This window comes from Silene latifolia, chromosome 1 (assembly GCF_048544455.1).
Source record: "Silene latifolia isolate original U9 population chromosome 1, ASM4854445v1, whole genome shotgun sequence".
NCBI lineage: Eukaryota > Viridiplantae > Streptophyta > Magnoliopsida > Caryophyllales > Caryophyllaceae > Silene > Silene latifolia.
The window spans coordinates 100,994,588-101,013,157 of NC_133526.1; the positions used below are offsets into that span (position 1 = coordinate 100,994,588).

Consider the following 18,570-nt stretch of genomic DNA (forward strand, 5'->3'; position numbering starts at 1 on the left):
GGAGAGAGAAGGAAATAAAAAAATATCACAAATATATATGAACCGCGAAAATTAGAAAAAGTAGGCAGACCGTATAAAATCTGTTATAAAATCCTATTGATGTAGGTCGTTCTCACCGTTTGCACCGAGTGATCGTTCTCACCGGATCCTAAATCTATATATATATATATATATATATATATATATATAGATTTGGGATCCAGTGAGAACCACCAACAAAATGAGAACCTTGAGAACTCCACCTTACATATTTTTTTTCTGAAAAATAACGACATATTTGGATTCGGCATAGAATTTTATGGCTAGATAACATATTTCTTGGTCCAAAAAATATAAATTATTGACGGAAATCGAGACGAGAAACATTTTAATAATTTTCATGCACCTACTACTCAATTTATTGTATCTAACAATTTTCATGCACCTAGAACTCGTTTTCGTGCACCTAGAGCCTGATTTTCATGCACCTAATAATCATTTTCATGCATGTAACAGTTTTCATAAACCTAATATTCGTTTTCGTGCATCTATAGCCATTTTAGTATACATAATTGTATTTTTATACATTAAGTTTATATTTGTTAAAAAAATCAATAAATTTTGTTTAGCTATACTAAAAATGTATTTGAATAAACTAAACTAAGGGTAAATGATCCATCAAAATTTTCAGAACAAGATTTGATGATGATTTGGTAAGGGTTCTCACGGTTCTCATTATGTTAGTGGTTCTCACCGGATCTTATATATATATATATATATATATATATATATATATATATATATATATATATATATATATATATATATATATATATATATATATATATATATATATTTTTCGGATACGGTGCGAACTGTACGAACTACTCACATACACAGTATAATATTTTTGGATACACAAGTTAGTAACTAGATACACATGTATCCACTAGTTACCAAGTGTATCCGGTAGTTGTACCATGTGTATCTAGAGTGATATTTTGCGTATCCACTGCCCCCCACCACCACCACTGCCACTCTCTTCCACCACCACCGCCACTACTACCACTAACTAGTAACACTACTGCCGTCGACACCACCACCGCCGCCAACCTATCACTGCCATATTACCACAACCGACCACCACCTCTGAGCAACACCGGCACATCATCCCAAAACACAAACAAGACATCGCCTCCACACCCACCACACTAATCCAACACTTACAACTACTCATCCCACAATCAGTCGGCGTCCAACACACCACGTCGGCGATATCCCTACTCACTCAGACGATGACAGCGAGGAGCAAGCCAGCGTCGTCACACGACTATTCACCATCAACTCAAGTCTCGCACCTCGACTATCACCGACAACAACACTTGAACCCACGACTGCCGCCACCAAGTTATTGTCGGCAACAACCAATTATTTCACATCACCACCACCACCTCAGTTCGCCTCTGCCAACAGCCTTCAAACACCTTACACACTATATTTTTTAATTGAATTTCGTTTATTAATGGTTAGATCTAAAAAAAATGACAAGAAATTTCGAAAAAACAATACTTTAGGTGCTCTTGAGTATACATTCCGAATCTAACCGTGTCAGAATCAGCAGGAAAATATGTCGCTGCACCGGCGACGGTGAATTTATGCCTGAAATAAACAAGGGCGGTGATGTGGTGCGGATGCAAGGGGAGGTTCGATAGTGCGAGAGGAAGGTGAGGCTGAGGAGGAGTTGGTGTTGTCTGTGGCTGCCGGAGCTCCGGTGCCGGCGTTAACAGGTAAGAGAAGAAGTTGTTTGTGTGTGTGGTGAGGGGGGGGGGGGTTAGTGAGAGTAGTGGCGCATCGCCAGAGATAGGGTGGTTGGAGGCGACATCGTGGGTCTTTAGTGGCGGCTGCCTGCGCAGATCTATGTCGTGGCTGCCGGCGGTGGGTGATCGTTGCAGAGAGAGAGAGAGAGAGAGAGAGAGAGGGGGGAAGCAAGGGGTAAATGGGTTTGTCAGTCCCTATATGAGGAGTGTATGCATTGGTAAGGTGAGAGAATGTCACATTGTGAGGAGTGTATGCATAGGTGGGTTCTAATGTTGTATATGGAAAACATCATGATTTCAATATGCACGTCTTTATCTCGAATTAAAAACTTTTGTTTTACTAAAGGGAAGATGGTTTTTCCTTCAGTTGTTTTAGTACCCAGCAACATAGTAAAATTCTGGTATATGGAGAGAATGTAATAAATACATTGTGTAATTAAAAATTACTCCGTAAATAGTTAATTTAAAAGTGGAGATGTGGAGTGAAGACAATTGAGTGTCCAGCTTATTGAACTTTTACGCATTTTTTTCTACTACTTATTTTTTTAATAAGGTTAGCTTAATCGAAATAAACCTATAATAACTCGCGGATGAGAATTGTGAAATTAAAAAAGGACAAAGGCTTTCAAATTAGCATAGTAGAACCAAGAAAACAAGGGTAAAAAGAAGACTCTCAAATGGAAGTTGGAATCTATCCCATTGTCAAAAAACAAAAAAAAAAAAAATATTCTAAGCCGGGTTTTTGAAAGCTATCAATCTCTGGCCTCTTATCAGTCTTACCCCACATTTCTTAATAATTTATACAAAATGCGTGAATGGTTAATTCTACCAGTGTGCGTTTGTAGAATTTTAAGTTTAGATAAAAATAAAACACGGCCTGATCCGATTCGTCTCATAAATAAAACAACGGGAAACTCTTCGGAAACTTGGCCAAGTCCTGAAGTCCAGCAACATGCACCCGAACTTCAGTTCCTTCAGCAAATTCTTCTCTAACCCTGAAAGAGGAATTAATTTTATATCAGGTAAAGATCTTACTTTAGACGTAAGTCTAGCTTGTTTTACAATTCTTTTTCCCCAAAATGGTGTTAGCTAGCAAAAAAATTATTTACCAATTTTTTTTTGGGTGACGAGGAAACCCGCAGCCGCTATCTTCGGTGCACACCGGGTAAATCCTATCCTTGGGTGTACGTGGTAGCCTGCAAACCACGTATACCAGTTAAGCCACCCGAGAGTGACATGCTCGAAGTCTATTAGGCATGGACTCAGGCCAAAAATGCTCCACATGATTTTGCTCTTGGAGAGGCTTGAACCTGAGTTTCCTGAGAATTTTACTCAAGTTTTAACCACTAAACTCCACTCTTGCGGACAATTATTTACCCAATTAGTGTTAGAATATAATGTAATTAGGTTGGGAGTGAAAATATTTAGCATTATAGTGTTTACTTAAGATCGTTTTTAGTGATGGAATTTTTTGTGTTTTTGAGTAGAACACCAAAGACATGAGTGTACTTGGGGGTGTGGAGAGCACGTACGCTTAGAGCGGTAAATGAACTGAGTCAGCTCCACAAGTCCTTGGAATCGTCTCGATCAAAGCTCGGCTCGAGATCGGTCTAACCGAGCCGAACCCGAGCACACACTAAGGCTCCGCTCGAAAACTGGTTATTTTTAAATTATTTTATTTTTATCAATAATGTTTACTTAAATTAGGTTTATGATAAATTAATTATAATATTAGTTAAGAAAAGAAAATAACATAAAAAATGTTATTTCAAGCTAATAAACAGAAAAAAAATCTAACTTAAAATGAAATATTTAATTTAAAAATTACGTTAGATTAAAATAATGCTCGGAAAAATGGTAATCGAACAAAGCTCGAGCTCGTAAAATATCATATGAGTCGAGCTCATTTACACTCCTGCATGCTCATACAAATGAAGGGTCATGCTTTTTCACATACGAATTGTACTCTTTCACATACGCGTTTTACAATTTTAACCTTATCATTTTTTTCCACTTTTAATCAATTGATTTTTTTTTTTCATCTCCCTTCACTTCCCTTCACCTCCCTTCCATTCATCCCCCTCGGCAACCCACTTTGTTCGACTTACTCCGATCAACCCGTCCTCCGGCCTACATGTAGCAGTAGCATACATTAGTTAGCAATATGTGGCTGGTTGGCTGAGATCTTAAAAGTAATTGTAAAACGCCATGATTATCTTAATGTCTCCACAACAAGTTCATGCCTCATAGCCTGATATGGACTTATCTCCTAGAAGATGATGAGGATCGTAATTGTATAATTATGACCGACATCAATACTTACTCCACGAGAAATTAGGGAGAGGAACAATTCTGAACAACCGAACCGTAAGAGAACAGCTATCACTTCCTGCAACATCATCTATTTGAGTTTAATTTAATTTGGATCATCATCTACACCAAGTAATTTATGGTCTGCAATATTTATTAGATCAGGCGTATCAAACGCAATTTGCTCGACTTATTCATTTAAGAACTATAGAAATCAAATGGATCCAACTATAATAATGGATAAACAATTAAACATATTGATTTTACTAATTGATCAACCCTAATAATTGATAAACAATTAAAATACTTTACTAATTGGAGAATTATGATTCATTGTGCAAGATTTTAGAGTAATTAGATTCTATTTTAGGGGAAAAGGTTCAAACAAGAGTCAATTTGCTTAGGTTTAAGAAAAAGTGTATGTGAAATAGTAAAATCCGTATGTTAAAAAGTAATTTCGAATTAGGGGAAGCTAGAAATTACTCCCTTTCAAAATCCAGTTTTTAAAAATTATTTCTTTTTGAATTTTTTTCCTAAAATTACTCCTTAAGTTGCATTTTGTCCTAAAATTGCTTCAAAACTTCAACTTAAGTGAAGTATTTTATTCCTTTTGAACTTATTCCGTTTGTAAGTTGGTCAATTTATATTTTGAAAGGTATAACTATGTAGACAAATGGAGAGAGAGTTCAACAACAAACGAACTAAAGTTGGAGTTTTGAAACAATTTTAGGACAAAATGCAACTTAAATGAATAATTTCAGTAAAGGAATAATTTCTAGTTTACTCAATAAATTATGGGTACAGGATTACTGTAGAGTTTTGATGGGCCAAACTACCAAATTGGTAAAAAAAAGTGGAGGGTTGTTGCCAAATTGGTAAAAAAAGTTTCACATGTGACAAATAGGTAAAAAAACTAATGGAATGTGAGAAATTGTCCAAAGAAAATTTCACTTTAACAAATACTCTATTATTGCAACTAGATTTGACAAAACTACCCTTGTCGAGTTAGTAAACTAAAAAACCATTATCCAAGACTCTTCATTCGCAACTATGACTCGAAACTTAAAACTAACAAACCTAACCCAAATTCGATCTAACGTTATTAAACATGTTTTTCTCTTACTTGAATAATTCGGAAAAAAAAAATAATTAGATCCATAAATATTTAGATAAAAAATACTCGTGAACATTGATTTTTAATATTTCACCTCGGATAGATATATAAATTAATAGTGGAAACATGGGTATGAGATTTCAAGGGGTTGGAATAGAGTTAGAATGCACTGGGTATCTAACTCCATTCCAAAATCTTCCAACCAAACACTAGAATGAATTGAATCAATTCCAATCCATTCCAAAAGTACCAACCAAACACCCCCAGTTTCTGGTGATATATACTACGTATAATATTGGATTAGATTAGATACTAGTCTTTGAACCCGTGCACTGCACGGGTAGTAATAAAAAGTATTATTAAAAGTAAAAACTTATGTATTTTTTATTTAGTAAATAACTAAATTTTAAGAATAGTTCGCTTTGACTATCCACATACTTTTATTAAGTTTATGTTGCTTAATTTTAATCAAAGTACCCTGCTTTTTTTTCCTCGAGTTTTTAACATATGAGAGGTGAAATCTGAAAAGCGGATATAAAGTTATTGGATATTTATAACCTGTTAATTTAGGCAATATACATTTAATTTTAGTCATTGTAGTACGTTTTTATATCAGATTACCCCTATTATTTGTTATCCTCTCAATTCTCTACCTTATCTCTCATTTTCTCTCCCACCCACAATCGCTTGAACATGTGAAAGGAGCTAACGTTCGCTATCACTGACTGATTACCTCGAGATTCACCAACAGACCCTCCACCGTAGTGGTGAACGCACCCAACATCTCAGACACGACGTTTATCTCAACCCCTATCTCAACAACCCCCTCGCGTATCATACGTCCTCCAACAATACTACCCCATCTTGCCCTTCACCATCCCCGTACGTCTCGTACGTCATCCAGTATAACCACCATTTCGGCCCTACCCTCATGGGTGATCCCTAACCCTTCGACTAACAATATGCGACTTCTCACCCTATCATTACCCACTCATAGCGACCCATCCCCTATCACGACCTCCCACCATCAACACCGCTCATTATTCATTCGCCTTTCAAGTCGCCAAATTTTTTTTTTGTTTATTGAGTCATGTTAATTGTTAACACTTGTCTCTCAACATTGTTAATTTGAGATAATTTAAAATGAGTGATTTGAACAATAAAATTAAAATGGATAAAGCATTTTTTTACTAACAACTTATTTACTCATTTCCTTACAATGTCATAATGTTATGCGTTAGTTGTTAGATAATTTTTTAAAGTCACTCCAACTTTTATAAATTGAAAATAATACTAAGTATCTAAATTGATTTTTTGTAACTCTATATTATCTATTGCTTATGACCTAATATATATTATGGACTTATTTGGAGAAATGTTATTAGGTGTGAAATAAAGATATGCTTAAATTTACAAACTAAGCATTTAAATTGACCAAACTCAAATTTAATTTGCCAAAACTCTTTCTATGCTAAAAATATTTATTCTTAGGTTTTAATATTTCCTTTACCAGTCTAAACCATTTTTTTTCCATTTACCTCAATTCTATTTTCATCGTTTATATTTTGACACAAACAAACAAATTTGTATTTGTAACAAAATTAATCAGTTTCTTACTGGTCGGTTGGTTAGCTATTTCACAACTTTAATTAGCTATTTTCCATCTGCACCAAAAAAAAATAGCTATTTTCCATACTTTGATGCAATAGTCTCATGATTAATTACCTCGTACCTGTAAGTGACTGAATGATATTCTCTTAAGGTTCAAGCTTCCTAAGTTGCAAAAATGACTCATTTTTTTGCTATACGTTTGTCTTGGTAATATTTTTAAGTAATTACTCTTCCATTTCATTTTATTCTTTTTTCCAAAATTTAATCCAAATTAATTGTCTTATTTTTAAATTTAGTATGTTAAATGGATTAACAACCAATCTTATTCATACTCTAAAACTTAATCCAAATTAATTGTCTTATTTTTAAATATAGTATGCTAAATGGATTAAGAACCAATCTTATTCATAAAACTATAACTTTTTTTCAAAATAGAAAATAAGACAATAAAAGTGGAATGAAAGAGTATCATTTTACTGAAATATGTTTTCGATAAATAATAAAAATGCCTTTTGAACGTATGCGTTAAGGATACACATTAATATATGAAATTAAAAAATATATTCTTTTTTTCTGCCACCAAGTAGCAATACTTTCATATTTTCGTAGAATATTGTTCAATGTCTAATTATCTAATTATCTATATAATATATTTATTAATAGTAACAAATTCGTTATAGAATATAACCTCTCATAAAGTAATCATCTCACAAATAAATAGTGATGTTATATATAAGGTTTTTCCATAATTACTGTGTAAAACGGTTTTACAATGTATGTGATTGTCATTATATAAAAAACACATATTTATTTACTAATAGCATTAAATTATTGTTTTCTTAGATAAAAAGACGCCTTATATGTGAAACCGTCTTATTCTACAATCTGTGAGTTTAGAATGATATAACTAATACAAAACATTTAATCGTTTTCTCAACAATTAAAATCGTCTTCAAATCTTTTCAAATTATAACAGACGAAATAATATTTTTTGTAAAAAAAAAAAAGAAGAAGAGTTTTAAAAATAGGAAAAGTATTTAAATTACCAAAAATCCTAAAGAATAAAAGATGAAAGCGGCGCTATTAAGTATTAACGGATGACTCGGTCTTTCATAATTATCATCAACTCTTAATGCTTCATCCTACTAATCAAATATACTCTATCTTCAAAATTACCTATATTTCAATTTCTGCTAATTTAAATAAATTTTAATATTAATTCATCGAAAAGCATAGTTATAATCAAAGTTATAATATCAGGCCAAGTTACATGATCATCTTTGCACATGATTTTTAGGGATTTCAGGAAAGATTCTTTTTGATTTATAGGTAATATATGATAATGAGTTTAAAAGGATAGATTTTGAAAAGATACTCCTCTTGTTTTGGAAAATCTGTTAAAAATCTTTCAAATATGGAAATTATGCTGATTATACGGAAATGAAATATTTAATTTGCAAATGACACGTGGCAGAAGCCATCTGCCGATGACACGTGGCAGAAGCCATCTGCCGATGACACGTGGCAGATGGTTTCTGCTTTAATATAATACTAGTTGAAAAGCCCGTGCGATGCACGGGGCTCCTATTAGGGTCATCTTTATACATATATTTTATAGTTGATAAAAGAAGTTCAATTATGTTTAAATCATTTATAATAAACAAAAGTTCGTGGTTGGTATAGTTGATCAATGAACTATTAGTGTTTTTAGCATAGGAGTTTTGTCATTTAGTAGTTATCATTTTAGTTATAAAACATTAAGTAACATAATAAGAGTATGTAATTAGTTTTTTCCATTATTATTATAGAAATCACAGGTTTTAATTAAATACAAAATATTATCTCCATAAATATAGTGCAGCTCACTAAATGAACCGCCATTAATAACTGAGACAGACCTTTATGAGTTTTGCAAATTATTTTAACCTATAACAACTATGTAAAACTAAATGGTGTTATGTAAAGCAACAAGTATCATAAATAACTATATTTAGTGTGTTTAGAGAAATGTTAGATCTCCTATAGCAAAAGTTTACCTTGACTATCTACAATTAAGAGAGTATTTTGCTCTTTATATACCTTCTCGTAAAATCAAATTCATACTAAATTCCAATAAAATTAGTAGTCTTTAAACAACAGTACGAAAATACATGTGATTCTGTTACATAGAATGCATGAGGCTCCCATTAGGAACATCTTTAACAATATGCATGTTGAATGTTCTAAGAATTTGTTGAACAGATTGCAAACGTTGGTTTACATTGTCATGGTTTGATAGTAGACGTCAATTAAGTTGATAAAAGAAAAAGTCCAACTATATTGATAATGGAGGGAGTACTAAAAAAATATTTTGAACATAACAAATCAAACATTTTTTGCAATATTACTATGTTGTATGCAGTTTAATATCCAATTTTGCACTTCATTTTACTGAAAATATAATTACTTATGATAAAAGTTGACCATTAAATGTTTTAGGCCACCAAAATGAAATTTTATTCAAAATTCAGGTTAACAAAGTGGAAGTAGTCGAAACCTTAGGACACTAAAGTGGAATTATGCAAACCCCATGGCACTAAAGTGGAATTAACCCAAATCTCAGGGACCAAAATGGAAATTTTCCAAAAAAAAAAAAAACACCTTTGAAAAGCTACCGTAAAAACTATTGCACTTTTAAATAAACAATCAGTACATGACAAAGTAATAACCAATCATTCGCAAACCGCGGTAAATAATTAAGTGAATAAAAACACATAGAAGAATTGAAATTTAAAAAGTAAAAATTAATCTAACCGAATAATTTTGTATATTTGGCAGTTCAATACATTTGAGATAAATTTGAAACCAGTTTGAAAAAAAAATCGGTGATATAATAGTAGATTATATATAGTTCTCACAATTTGTATATATATTTACACTGACCTATTCATAGTTAGTTGGTTCTTGAATTATTAGTCTGCATAAAATCGAAATTCTTGACTTTGTTCATTTGTATTTAATTTTTTGGCTCATTTGACAAATCTATATGAGACTTATTTAATATTTTTAAATAGTAGTTCAATTTTTTTTAATCTTATGTGAATATTATTGGTAATTTAATCATACACATTTGACACGTTATAGAAAGTCAGAGTTAAAACTATTTTATGCCATCGTTGAAGTTGTTTATTTCTAATATTGTCATTGTAGAAATTTTTCTCTGTCAAATGCTAAGTAAATATCATTCTTTACCTCTTTTTCCTATTATGACATGTTACTTTTTCATGAAATATTTTTTTTAAAACAAAGTTTAGCTTTTTCCTAAGGTTTTTGTGTAAGACAATTACAGGTTTGGTTATACTCATTACCAACTCGAATCTTTTGTAAATCTTTTAAATATTCACAAAAAATTCTAAATAAAATTATCTTTATTACTACACAAATTATTTCACAAAATAGTTAAAATTGAACAACTTAGATTTTTGACAATATTGTTCCGGGTGTAATTCCGGAGCAGGATTGTGACCACTTGAGCTTGTAGGATGATGTCGTTGCTCGTCTCTTCCTTTCACTCTTTCCTGTAAAGATGAACAAACTGAGGGCTCGGCTTGGGGCCGAACGTACTCACTCCGACGCTCAAGTCAGTAAACTTAGAGAGATAAGTTGTATGTTAACTTGGCAAAGTATATTGTAGAGAGATAAGGGAGTTTATACCAGATTTTCAGTTAGTTTCTCAATGAGAGATGATGAGTATTTATAAACTTTCACCTTTTATCACGTAGTGGCCAAGTGGCCAAGTGGCGTAGCGAGTGAAAAAGATCGTTTTACCCTCGGCCGAGGGACCCATGACAGGCCGGCAAGCCTGGTTGACTCCATGCCGAGGGGACCGGATGTGAGTACGCGGATATGCCTCTCGGCGCTAGTTCCGAGCCGAGACCAGTGTCGGCCGACGAAGCTTTGTCGGTTAGGCTGTTAATATGTTGACTTGCTGTCTTTTTAGCTTTGACCTTGCTCAATATGTTGACTCGGTCAGTGGGTGCAGAATATTCCCCATCAAATATTTATATTTGTAAGAGATTATGATCTTTTTTTTTTCTCACAAAGATTAATTATATGTTTATAAAATATACAATTTTAACACTTTTATACGTTTATTATATGACTTTTTTTTTACTTTATAAATATTTCTAAAATAAATATTCTTTATAACATTATTTTTCTATTATTATGTTAGTAAAAATAATCAATAAATTATTAGATCCACTTCTATTAGTATTTTTTTTCTTATAAAATATTAGATTTACTTCTATTAGGATTACTTTCTCATAAATTATTAGATCTACTTTGATTAGGATAATTTTATCATAAACTATTAAGAGAAAAAAAGCTAAATCTACACTTATTAGGAATTCTAAAAAAGTTGGACTCTCTTATATCGCTCGAAAAGTTTCTGCTTTATATATATGTATTGATATGATATGATTTTGATGGTGTATTAGATAATAGATAGATAGATTATATATTTTTATTATTGTCAATAAAAAACTATGTTCATTATTTTCATAGCTACAAATTTCCGTTCCGGTCATTTATTTGTCTATTTCATTTTGGGTTTCATAGTCAATTGTTTGCCTTTCAATTTCAGTAATGTCTTTGATGAGGAATTGGATCATCCGCACTCAATTTGGTCCACTTATTATCTAATATTTGGCCCCACCTAATAACTGATCCTAATTCGCTTCAATTGTTGGGGCGGGAAATCACGTTTTAGTCTCATTTTTATCCTCAATACTTTTATCGTGGTGTATATTGAATTAATGAAGGAGCTGATGATTGATAAACTTTGGCAGAATTACTACTACTTGTGAGCTTCTATGTAGCAAATTATCATTTGAGTGTGCTATACGCACTGTTCACGGATGTGTGGAAATTAAAACTGTACGATGCAGTCATACTAACAAATATCCAGGATGGATCTAAATCAGTGTTTCCGATTCTCGTAGCATGCCTCGCCGATACTTGTCTTGGCGACAGCTTCATGCTTCTACTCTCCGCCTTGTTATACTTCATGGTGAGCTTCTTTTGAGTTGTCTTTTATCGGTTAATAATAACCGATTTACTAATTCGTACGTGGTCTGATAATAATCATGGGATGTTGAAATGTGCTACATACAGGGGCTATTGATATTGTACTTGATATTTCCTATAGGCGAAGAAAATGATAGAGGTTTTACAACACTAGATGTTTTCTTTTATCTTTCTTTGGTTCTTATAACTGTGGGGCAATGTGGTTATGTAAAATATAATGGGGATGGAGACGAGGAGAGACGTATACAAGATAGAGCCGTCAGTGATCATGAAGATGAAAGACGAGGAGGTAATGAAATACAAGACACTAGCAAAGATGATAGAACAAGAAGCCGTTTATGGATTTACACCCACAAAATATTTACTCGACTTTGGTCTGAAATTATCTACTTTCGGATAGTAATAGTCGGCATGCCAATTGCCATATTTCTCATTCCTGGAGGAAGGCCTGAATTTCTTTGTCTCGCCGTTCTTCTCATATCAACCTCCGCAGTCTTCTTTATTGGAAAGGTGTATTACCGCTCTTTTACAAAACCTCAAACGAGCTCACTTGTACAAGTTTTCCGAGTGTGCCTAGCTGCATTTAATAAACGGCATTATGACTCCAAAGGAACTTCTAGATACTACGGTGATGCAGATAGTACTCCTCAACCTGAACTAAAGAACTCTGATACCAGCAGAGACGATAGCCGCGTTGATCATGACATAGATAATAACAACTCTGAACCTAAACTACGGTAACTTTTTAACACTAATTTTTTAACACTATTGGCTAATGGGTGTACCGTATATGTATCAAGTTGATAATATTACTGTCTGCACCATCTCTGTTCTGTACATACTTGTTAAAACAGCCACTTGTAAAAATGCAGGTTCCTTGATAAAGCTACATTATATAACCCATCGACGGAGAATGCTGATACTGAATTTGATAACCATAGACTTTTCAAAGTCAGCCAAGTCAACGACACCAGGCGTTTCTTCAAAGCAATCAGGCTATCCTCGATATTCCTGTTGTACGGTGTACTGACATCAGTAGGCGATACATTCTTTACAGGTCAAGCAAACAATATGGATGCTCAAGTCTACTCATTTGAAATACCCATTGAAGTAATTACCTACAGCCCAAGAGTAACTCAAGAGCTTGTTAGCCGATTGTGCCGTTGGGTACGGAAAAAGCATGTTAAAGGACCATACTATCCATTTTATGGTGCAGCACGAGTAGGGCTGGCAATGCTGCTATCAGTTCCTTGTTTTGTGGTCGCATTCCTGGTTGAGGCTAAAAGACTGAAAGCCATAAACACCGACTCAAATATCAGTGTGTTTTGGCTCATGCCTCAGCTTTTTTTACTCGGAGCCATGGACGGCTTAGCTAAAACCGGCATAGAGGATTTCTTTGAACAGGAAATGCCCAAGCCAATTAGTAGCTCATATGGAAATTTATTTTCAGAAGGTGTGGTGGGTGTTGGGCAATTACTTGGTTGTCTTTGGTTTGTCTGTTGGTATTCAGTATCAAAGATAGACGGTAGTTCCGGTTGGTTTGGAGATGACATTGATGGTAGCCATCTTGACAGATACTACCTTGTTATGGCTGGATTTGGCTTCATTAGCTGCATCATATGCGGTATTGTTTCAGCTAGACGCTATCTTCGTAAGTCACAAGGGTTTCCTGAAACACCTGCTCCACGTAGTGACAAAGTGGTTCAGTCAACTGAAAGTAATTTAATTAATAGACCCCTCCCAGCTTCAATGTCTTTCTCTCGCAGGAGTAAGGAGTCAAACTCTGGACCACTTGTTTATGAGATGAAAGCTTTACCAGTCACACCATCCAACTCTGGTAATTCATCATTTCAGGTCATGGTAGATAAGTGAGACCCCGTTGTGAGATAAATATTACGCTCCCATCGTCTGTTTCCTTTATCACACGACCGCCACCTTTTATTACGTTTAGATTTAGAATTCTAGCTCAGCTTGAATCTTATGCTATAACTTTGTATCGGTTCCACTGTAGAATCTTATTTGCTATATTTACTTTCCATGTAATGGTTGTGTCGACGTGTTGTTGACACCAGGCATTGTTTTTTTTTTTGGGACAGAAAAGTTCAGGTGAAGGGTAGGCCTTACCAGCCAGGGCTGACCACCGACCAATTTAAAGGCTTAAAGTGGTGTTTAAAGTAGTGGTTGACACCAGACATTGTGCGAGTATATGAAAATACATGTGTCTATTAGCATCCCTTCTTAGCTGTCAGTAAGTGGATTATATATCCGATGTACTACCAACAAGTTTATATTTTCTGAGTATTATAATAAAGTTTTTGAGTTTTATTTTAGAACTTATGAGTTTTATTATAAAGCTTTTGATTTCATTCACTTAGATAATAATCTCGGAATATTACAATAAAACTCAAAAATATTACATATAAACTTGTTAAATTTGTGTTTTGAAGGGAAAAAAAATTAAAATCTAGTTATAAATTTTAATAAGCTCAGAAAAAATATACCCATTCTCAAAAACAAATAAAGTTTGAAGTAATAAGCTCGGAAAAATAGAGTTCGTTTTTGAAATAATGCTCAAAAATAAAAGAATTGTCGTTTTGGGTCGGTTTTGAAAATATTTATCGAAATGGTGTCCACGTAGGCTCGGTTTTTACGAGCCTGTATGGGGTTTAAACACGCCATACGTATTGGCGTGTTTAGTTCAGAGAACACGCCATTGGATATGGCGTGTTTAATCAGTCTAAAATTCCAACCCAAGGCAGTAGCTGAACAAGTGAAACAAAGGAAACACGTCATAGCTAATGGCGTGTCTTGTGAAGTAAACACGCCATTACGTATGTCGTGTTTAAGCAGCCCAAAATTCCAACCCAAGTCCAGTAGCTGCGTTATTGGAAGGAAATAGAACACGCCATTACGTATGGCGTGTTTACATAATAAACACGCCAATACGTATGGCGTGTTTGGTCAGATTTCTTTTTTTTTTTAACAAATGTTGTATTTCCGTCACTTTCTACCAAATAAAACAAACCATTCACCATCTCCGCCTCACAAACACCCCAAGTGCGATAGAACAAACCTCACCCCCCTTCTTATTTCTTCACCTCACACTCATCTCCGGCGAATCTCCGGCGTGTCTCCGGCATTATATTGGGTTTTTGCTTTTCAAATTATACATTCTACCTAATTAGCAAGGTAATTTAATTATTTTAACTTATTTAATTTCATCTTTTGAATGTAGATTTAGCTTATTTTGTCTTCATTGTTGGTAATTATGTTGTTTTGTGCTTAGATCTACAACTTATATGTGTTAATTTAAGGTTGTTTAAAAAAAACCCCAAATTTCGAAACCCTAATTAAGATGAACGATTTATGTATTTTAATTGTTGTTTAGGTATGTATTTTAGGGAAATTAGGTTATAGGTAGTTGATTTATACTGAATTTGTTACATTTTTTTGTATAGAATGGAAATTTGTGATTTTCTTCTTATTTGTTATTGGGATGGAGAAGTGTTGAGCAAAATGGATGTGTAACTTATAGAGGAGGGAATCAATGTTTTATTCTAGCTAGTACAAAGATGACATATCTTGAATTAGTTGAAGAGATATATAAGGGAATCGGCGTTCAAAGTTTGGGTACTCAGTTGAAGGTGATGATGAAATTTCCAAGTGCCGGGTGTTTCAAAATTGTACCCCTTAATAATGAGGGAGCCTTTAAAGCGTTATGGGCAAGTATTCGTCATTCACATGCTCCTTCAATGGACATATTTGTAGAAGTTTCCACTAGTCAAATTATCACTCCTACCCCAAGTATTAGGCTAGATGATGTTGCTCAATTTGTTTCACTTGAAACTAATGACGTAAATGATGGGGAATTTTATGGTAACTTAGAAGGTGATGATATTGATGAGGAATTGACAATTCTTGATGAGAATTTGTTGGCAAATGAAGAAGATGGTGATGATGATCTTGTCTTTGCTAGTGCTCCTATTGTTGAGTTTAATAAGATTGATCAATTAGATGAGGATGAATTGAATAGTTGGAAACCTTGGGAAAATAGGGTAAGATATGAACATGGCAAAGAGTTTGCGGTTGGACAAGTATTCCCAAACAAAGCTTCACTTAGCGATGAGGTGACATCATATTGTGTTAAAGCAAATCAATTTTTCAAAGTTGCCGAATCAAAGCCTAATACTATTACCTTCAAATGTGGCCGGTCTCCTACACCATGTAATTGGCGGTTAAGGGCTACACAAAAAGACTTTCATTCTGAAGTTTTTACCATTGTCACATACAAAGGTCGTCATGATGAGTCTTGTGTTTGTGACATGGTACCTCAAGACCACATGAATTTGAAATGAGCATTCATAAGTCATGAGATTCGTAACCTTGTTGAGGTAGATTGGGGATATAAAGTAAACTTTGTTGTTACTTATATTTTAGATAAATATGGTTACACAATTTCATACACCAAAGCTTGGAATGCAAAACAAAGAGCAATTGAGGATATATTTGGAGATTGGGATAAATCATATGAGTTGCTACCTCTTTTCATGCAAGGCTTAAAAGAATCTAATCCTGGCACTATTGTTCAATTTTATACAACACCAACAACAAACCCAAATGTGCAAACATTCAAGCGTGTTTTTGGGCATTTAAACCATGTATTGATGGCTTTGAACATTGTCGGCCAGTTTTAAGCATTGATGGAACTCACTTATATGGAAAGTTCAAGGGAACTATTTTGACAGCTATGTCAATTGATGCCAATAACCAAATTTTCCCGGTTGCTTTTGCTAATGTTGAAGCCGAAAATACCGATAGTTGGCCTTGGTTTATGTCTTGCATAAGAGTATTTGTTACCAAAAGAAGTGGGTTGTGTGTCATTTCCGATAGACACAAAGGGATTATGAAAGCAATGAGTGAAGTTGGTAGTGGGTGGGAGGAGCCGTATGCTTATCATAGAGTTTGCATTCGTCATTTGGCTTCAAATGTTAATACAAGATTTAGAAATAATGCAGTGAAAGAAATGTTTGGGTCAACGACAATGCAATTACAAAACAATAAGTTTGACATAGGATTTCATCGCCTAGGTGAGTTGAATAGAGAGGCACAACAATATGTTGTTGAAATTGGAATAGAGAAGTGGTCAATTTGCCATGATGGTGGACATAGATATGGAATATTGACTACTAACTTGGTTGAGGCATTTAATAATGTTCTTAAAGGACCACGTTTTCTACCCGTAACGGCACTCGTAAAGTGTGTATTTTTTAGAGTTAATGCATACTTTGTTGAGCGACGTGAGTTTGCAAGGAAACGGTTGATGAAGGCGCTTCATTATAGTCCGAAGATTACAACCTTGTTGGAGGAAAATTGCAAAAAAGAAGCATACCATAAGGTTGTGGCTTTTGACCATGTCGGAGGGGTGTACCAAGTCACAACACGTAGAGGTTCACTACCCATGTCACATGGTAACCATTTGCACACCGTTGATTTATCCAAGAGGACATGTACTTGTAACAAGTTCCAAACATACAAGTATCCATGTTCACATGTGTATGCCGTTTGTAAAAAAAAAGGTTTTAAATGCTACTCAATTTGTGGACATCGCCTACACTACCGGAGAACGCTTAGCTTCATATGCTTCTAAATTTCACCCTTTGAAAGATGAGGTTTATTGGGGTCCTTACAATGGGCCTAAAATAGTGTCCGATGAGCAAAACAAACGGAGAAAAGGAAGACGGAAGAATAAAAGATTTCTTAATGAAATGGATGAGAAGAGTAAGAACAAGGTGTCATGTAGTTTGTGTCGTGGTTTAGGCCACAATAAAAAAACTTGTACCATGAGAGTTAACAATTCACAAGGGTATTCTACTACTTACACTTGTCTTTAATTTTTTTATTTCCATAATTTGTTGTTATTATTTCAACATTTATTTTATGCTAATCTAATAATGTTCTTTTAAATATGCAGGAATAATGGAACAACATCAACAAGAAGGCCCGGTGAACCCGGAACTTCTCACACAACAAGAGGTTCACAGGAGCAAGGCAATATTGGAAGGAGGGGACGTTGGTTCCCTCCGATGTAGGTCACACTTAGTTTCGCACAAGGGGTTTTTGGTAAGTGATCACGTAGTTAATTTCATTAGGGACACTCAGTTTTTTTTTATTCATAGGTTAGTGGGTTTGAAGTTTAATGTGGATTTAATAAGTGCTTTGGTTGAGCGATGGAGGCCGGAAACCCATTCATTTCACTTGACTATTGGCGAGGCTACTGTGACCTTGCAAGATGTTCAAGTGTTGTTAGAGCTACGGATTAGAGAGGATATTGTTAGTGGAACAACCGCTTATAATTGGCCCTTGTTAGTAACTGAACTCTTAGGCAAAACACCGGGTGTTGGAGACCTTAAGGGGGCTTCTTTGAGGATTGGTTGGTTGTTGGAACAATTTAGTGGTTTTACGGAAGATGCAAATGAAGATGTTCTACATCAATATGTGAGGGCGTATTTGCTTATCTTAATGGCAACTATCATGTTTCCGGATAAGAGTGGTAATGACATTCAAGTTGTTTATTTGCCTTTGTTGAGGGATTTGACCAAATTAGATAATTACTCTTGGGGAGGTGTCGTACTTGCTACTTTATATCGTAATTTATGTAGAGCAAGCAACGTC

At 34.3% G+C, this 18,570-nt stretch overlaps 1 protein-coding gene across 1 annotated transcript; it reads left to right on the top strand.

Moving 5' to 3' along the window:
• The first annotated feature begins 2,449 nt into the window (after nt 1-2,449).
• On the top strand, nt 2,450-13,951 carry LOC141608190 (protein NRT1/ PTR FAMILY 5.5-like). The gene is made up of 4 exons (XM_074427556.1): nt 2,450-2,818; nt 11,661-11,881; nt 11,986-12,635; nt 12,771-13,951. The coding sequence occupies exons 1-4, from the start codon at nt 2,749-2,751 to the stop codon at nt 13,768-13,770; spliced, it is 1,941 nt and encodes a 646-aa protein (XP_074283657.1). The 5' UTR covers nt 2,450-2,748; the 3' UTR covers nt 13,771-13,951.
• Nucleotides 13,952-18,570: the final 4,619 nt, after the last annotated feature.

Bases quoted from the DNA above. Each gene is read 5' to 3' on its own strand.
- LOC141608190 (XM_074427556.1), top strand. From the start codon at position 2,749: ATGCACCCGAACTTCAGTTCCTTCAGCAAATTCTTCTCTAACCCTGAA. The intron at 11,882-11,985 runs GTGAGCTTCTTT...TGCTACATACAG, and splicing joins CCGCCTTGTTATACTTCATG to GGGCTATTGATATTGTACTT. The intron at 12,636-12,770 runs GTAACTTTTTAA...GTAAAAATGCAG, and splicing joins AACTCTGAACCTAAACTACG to GTTCCTTGATAAAGCTACAT.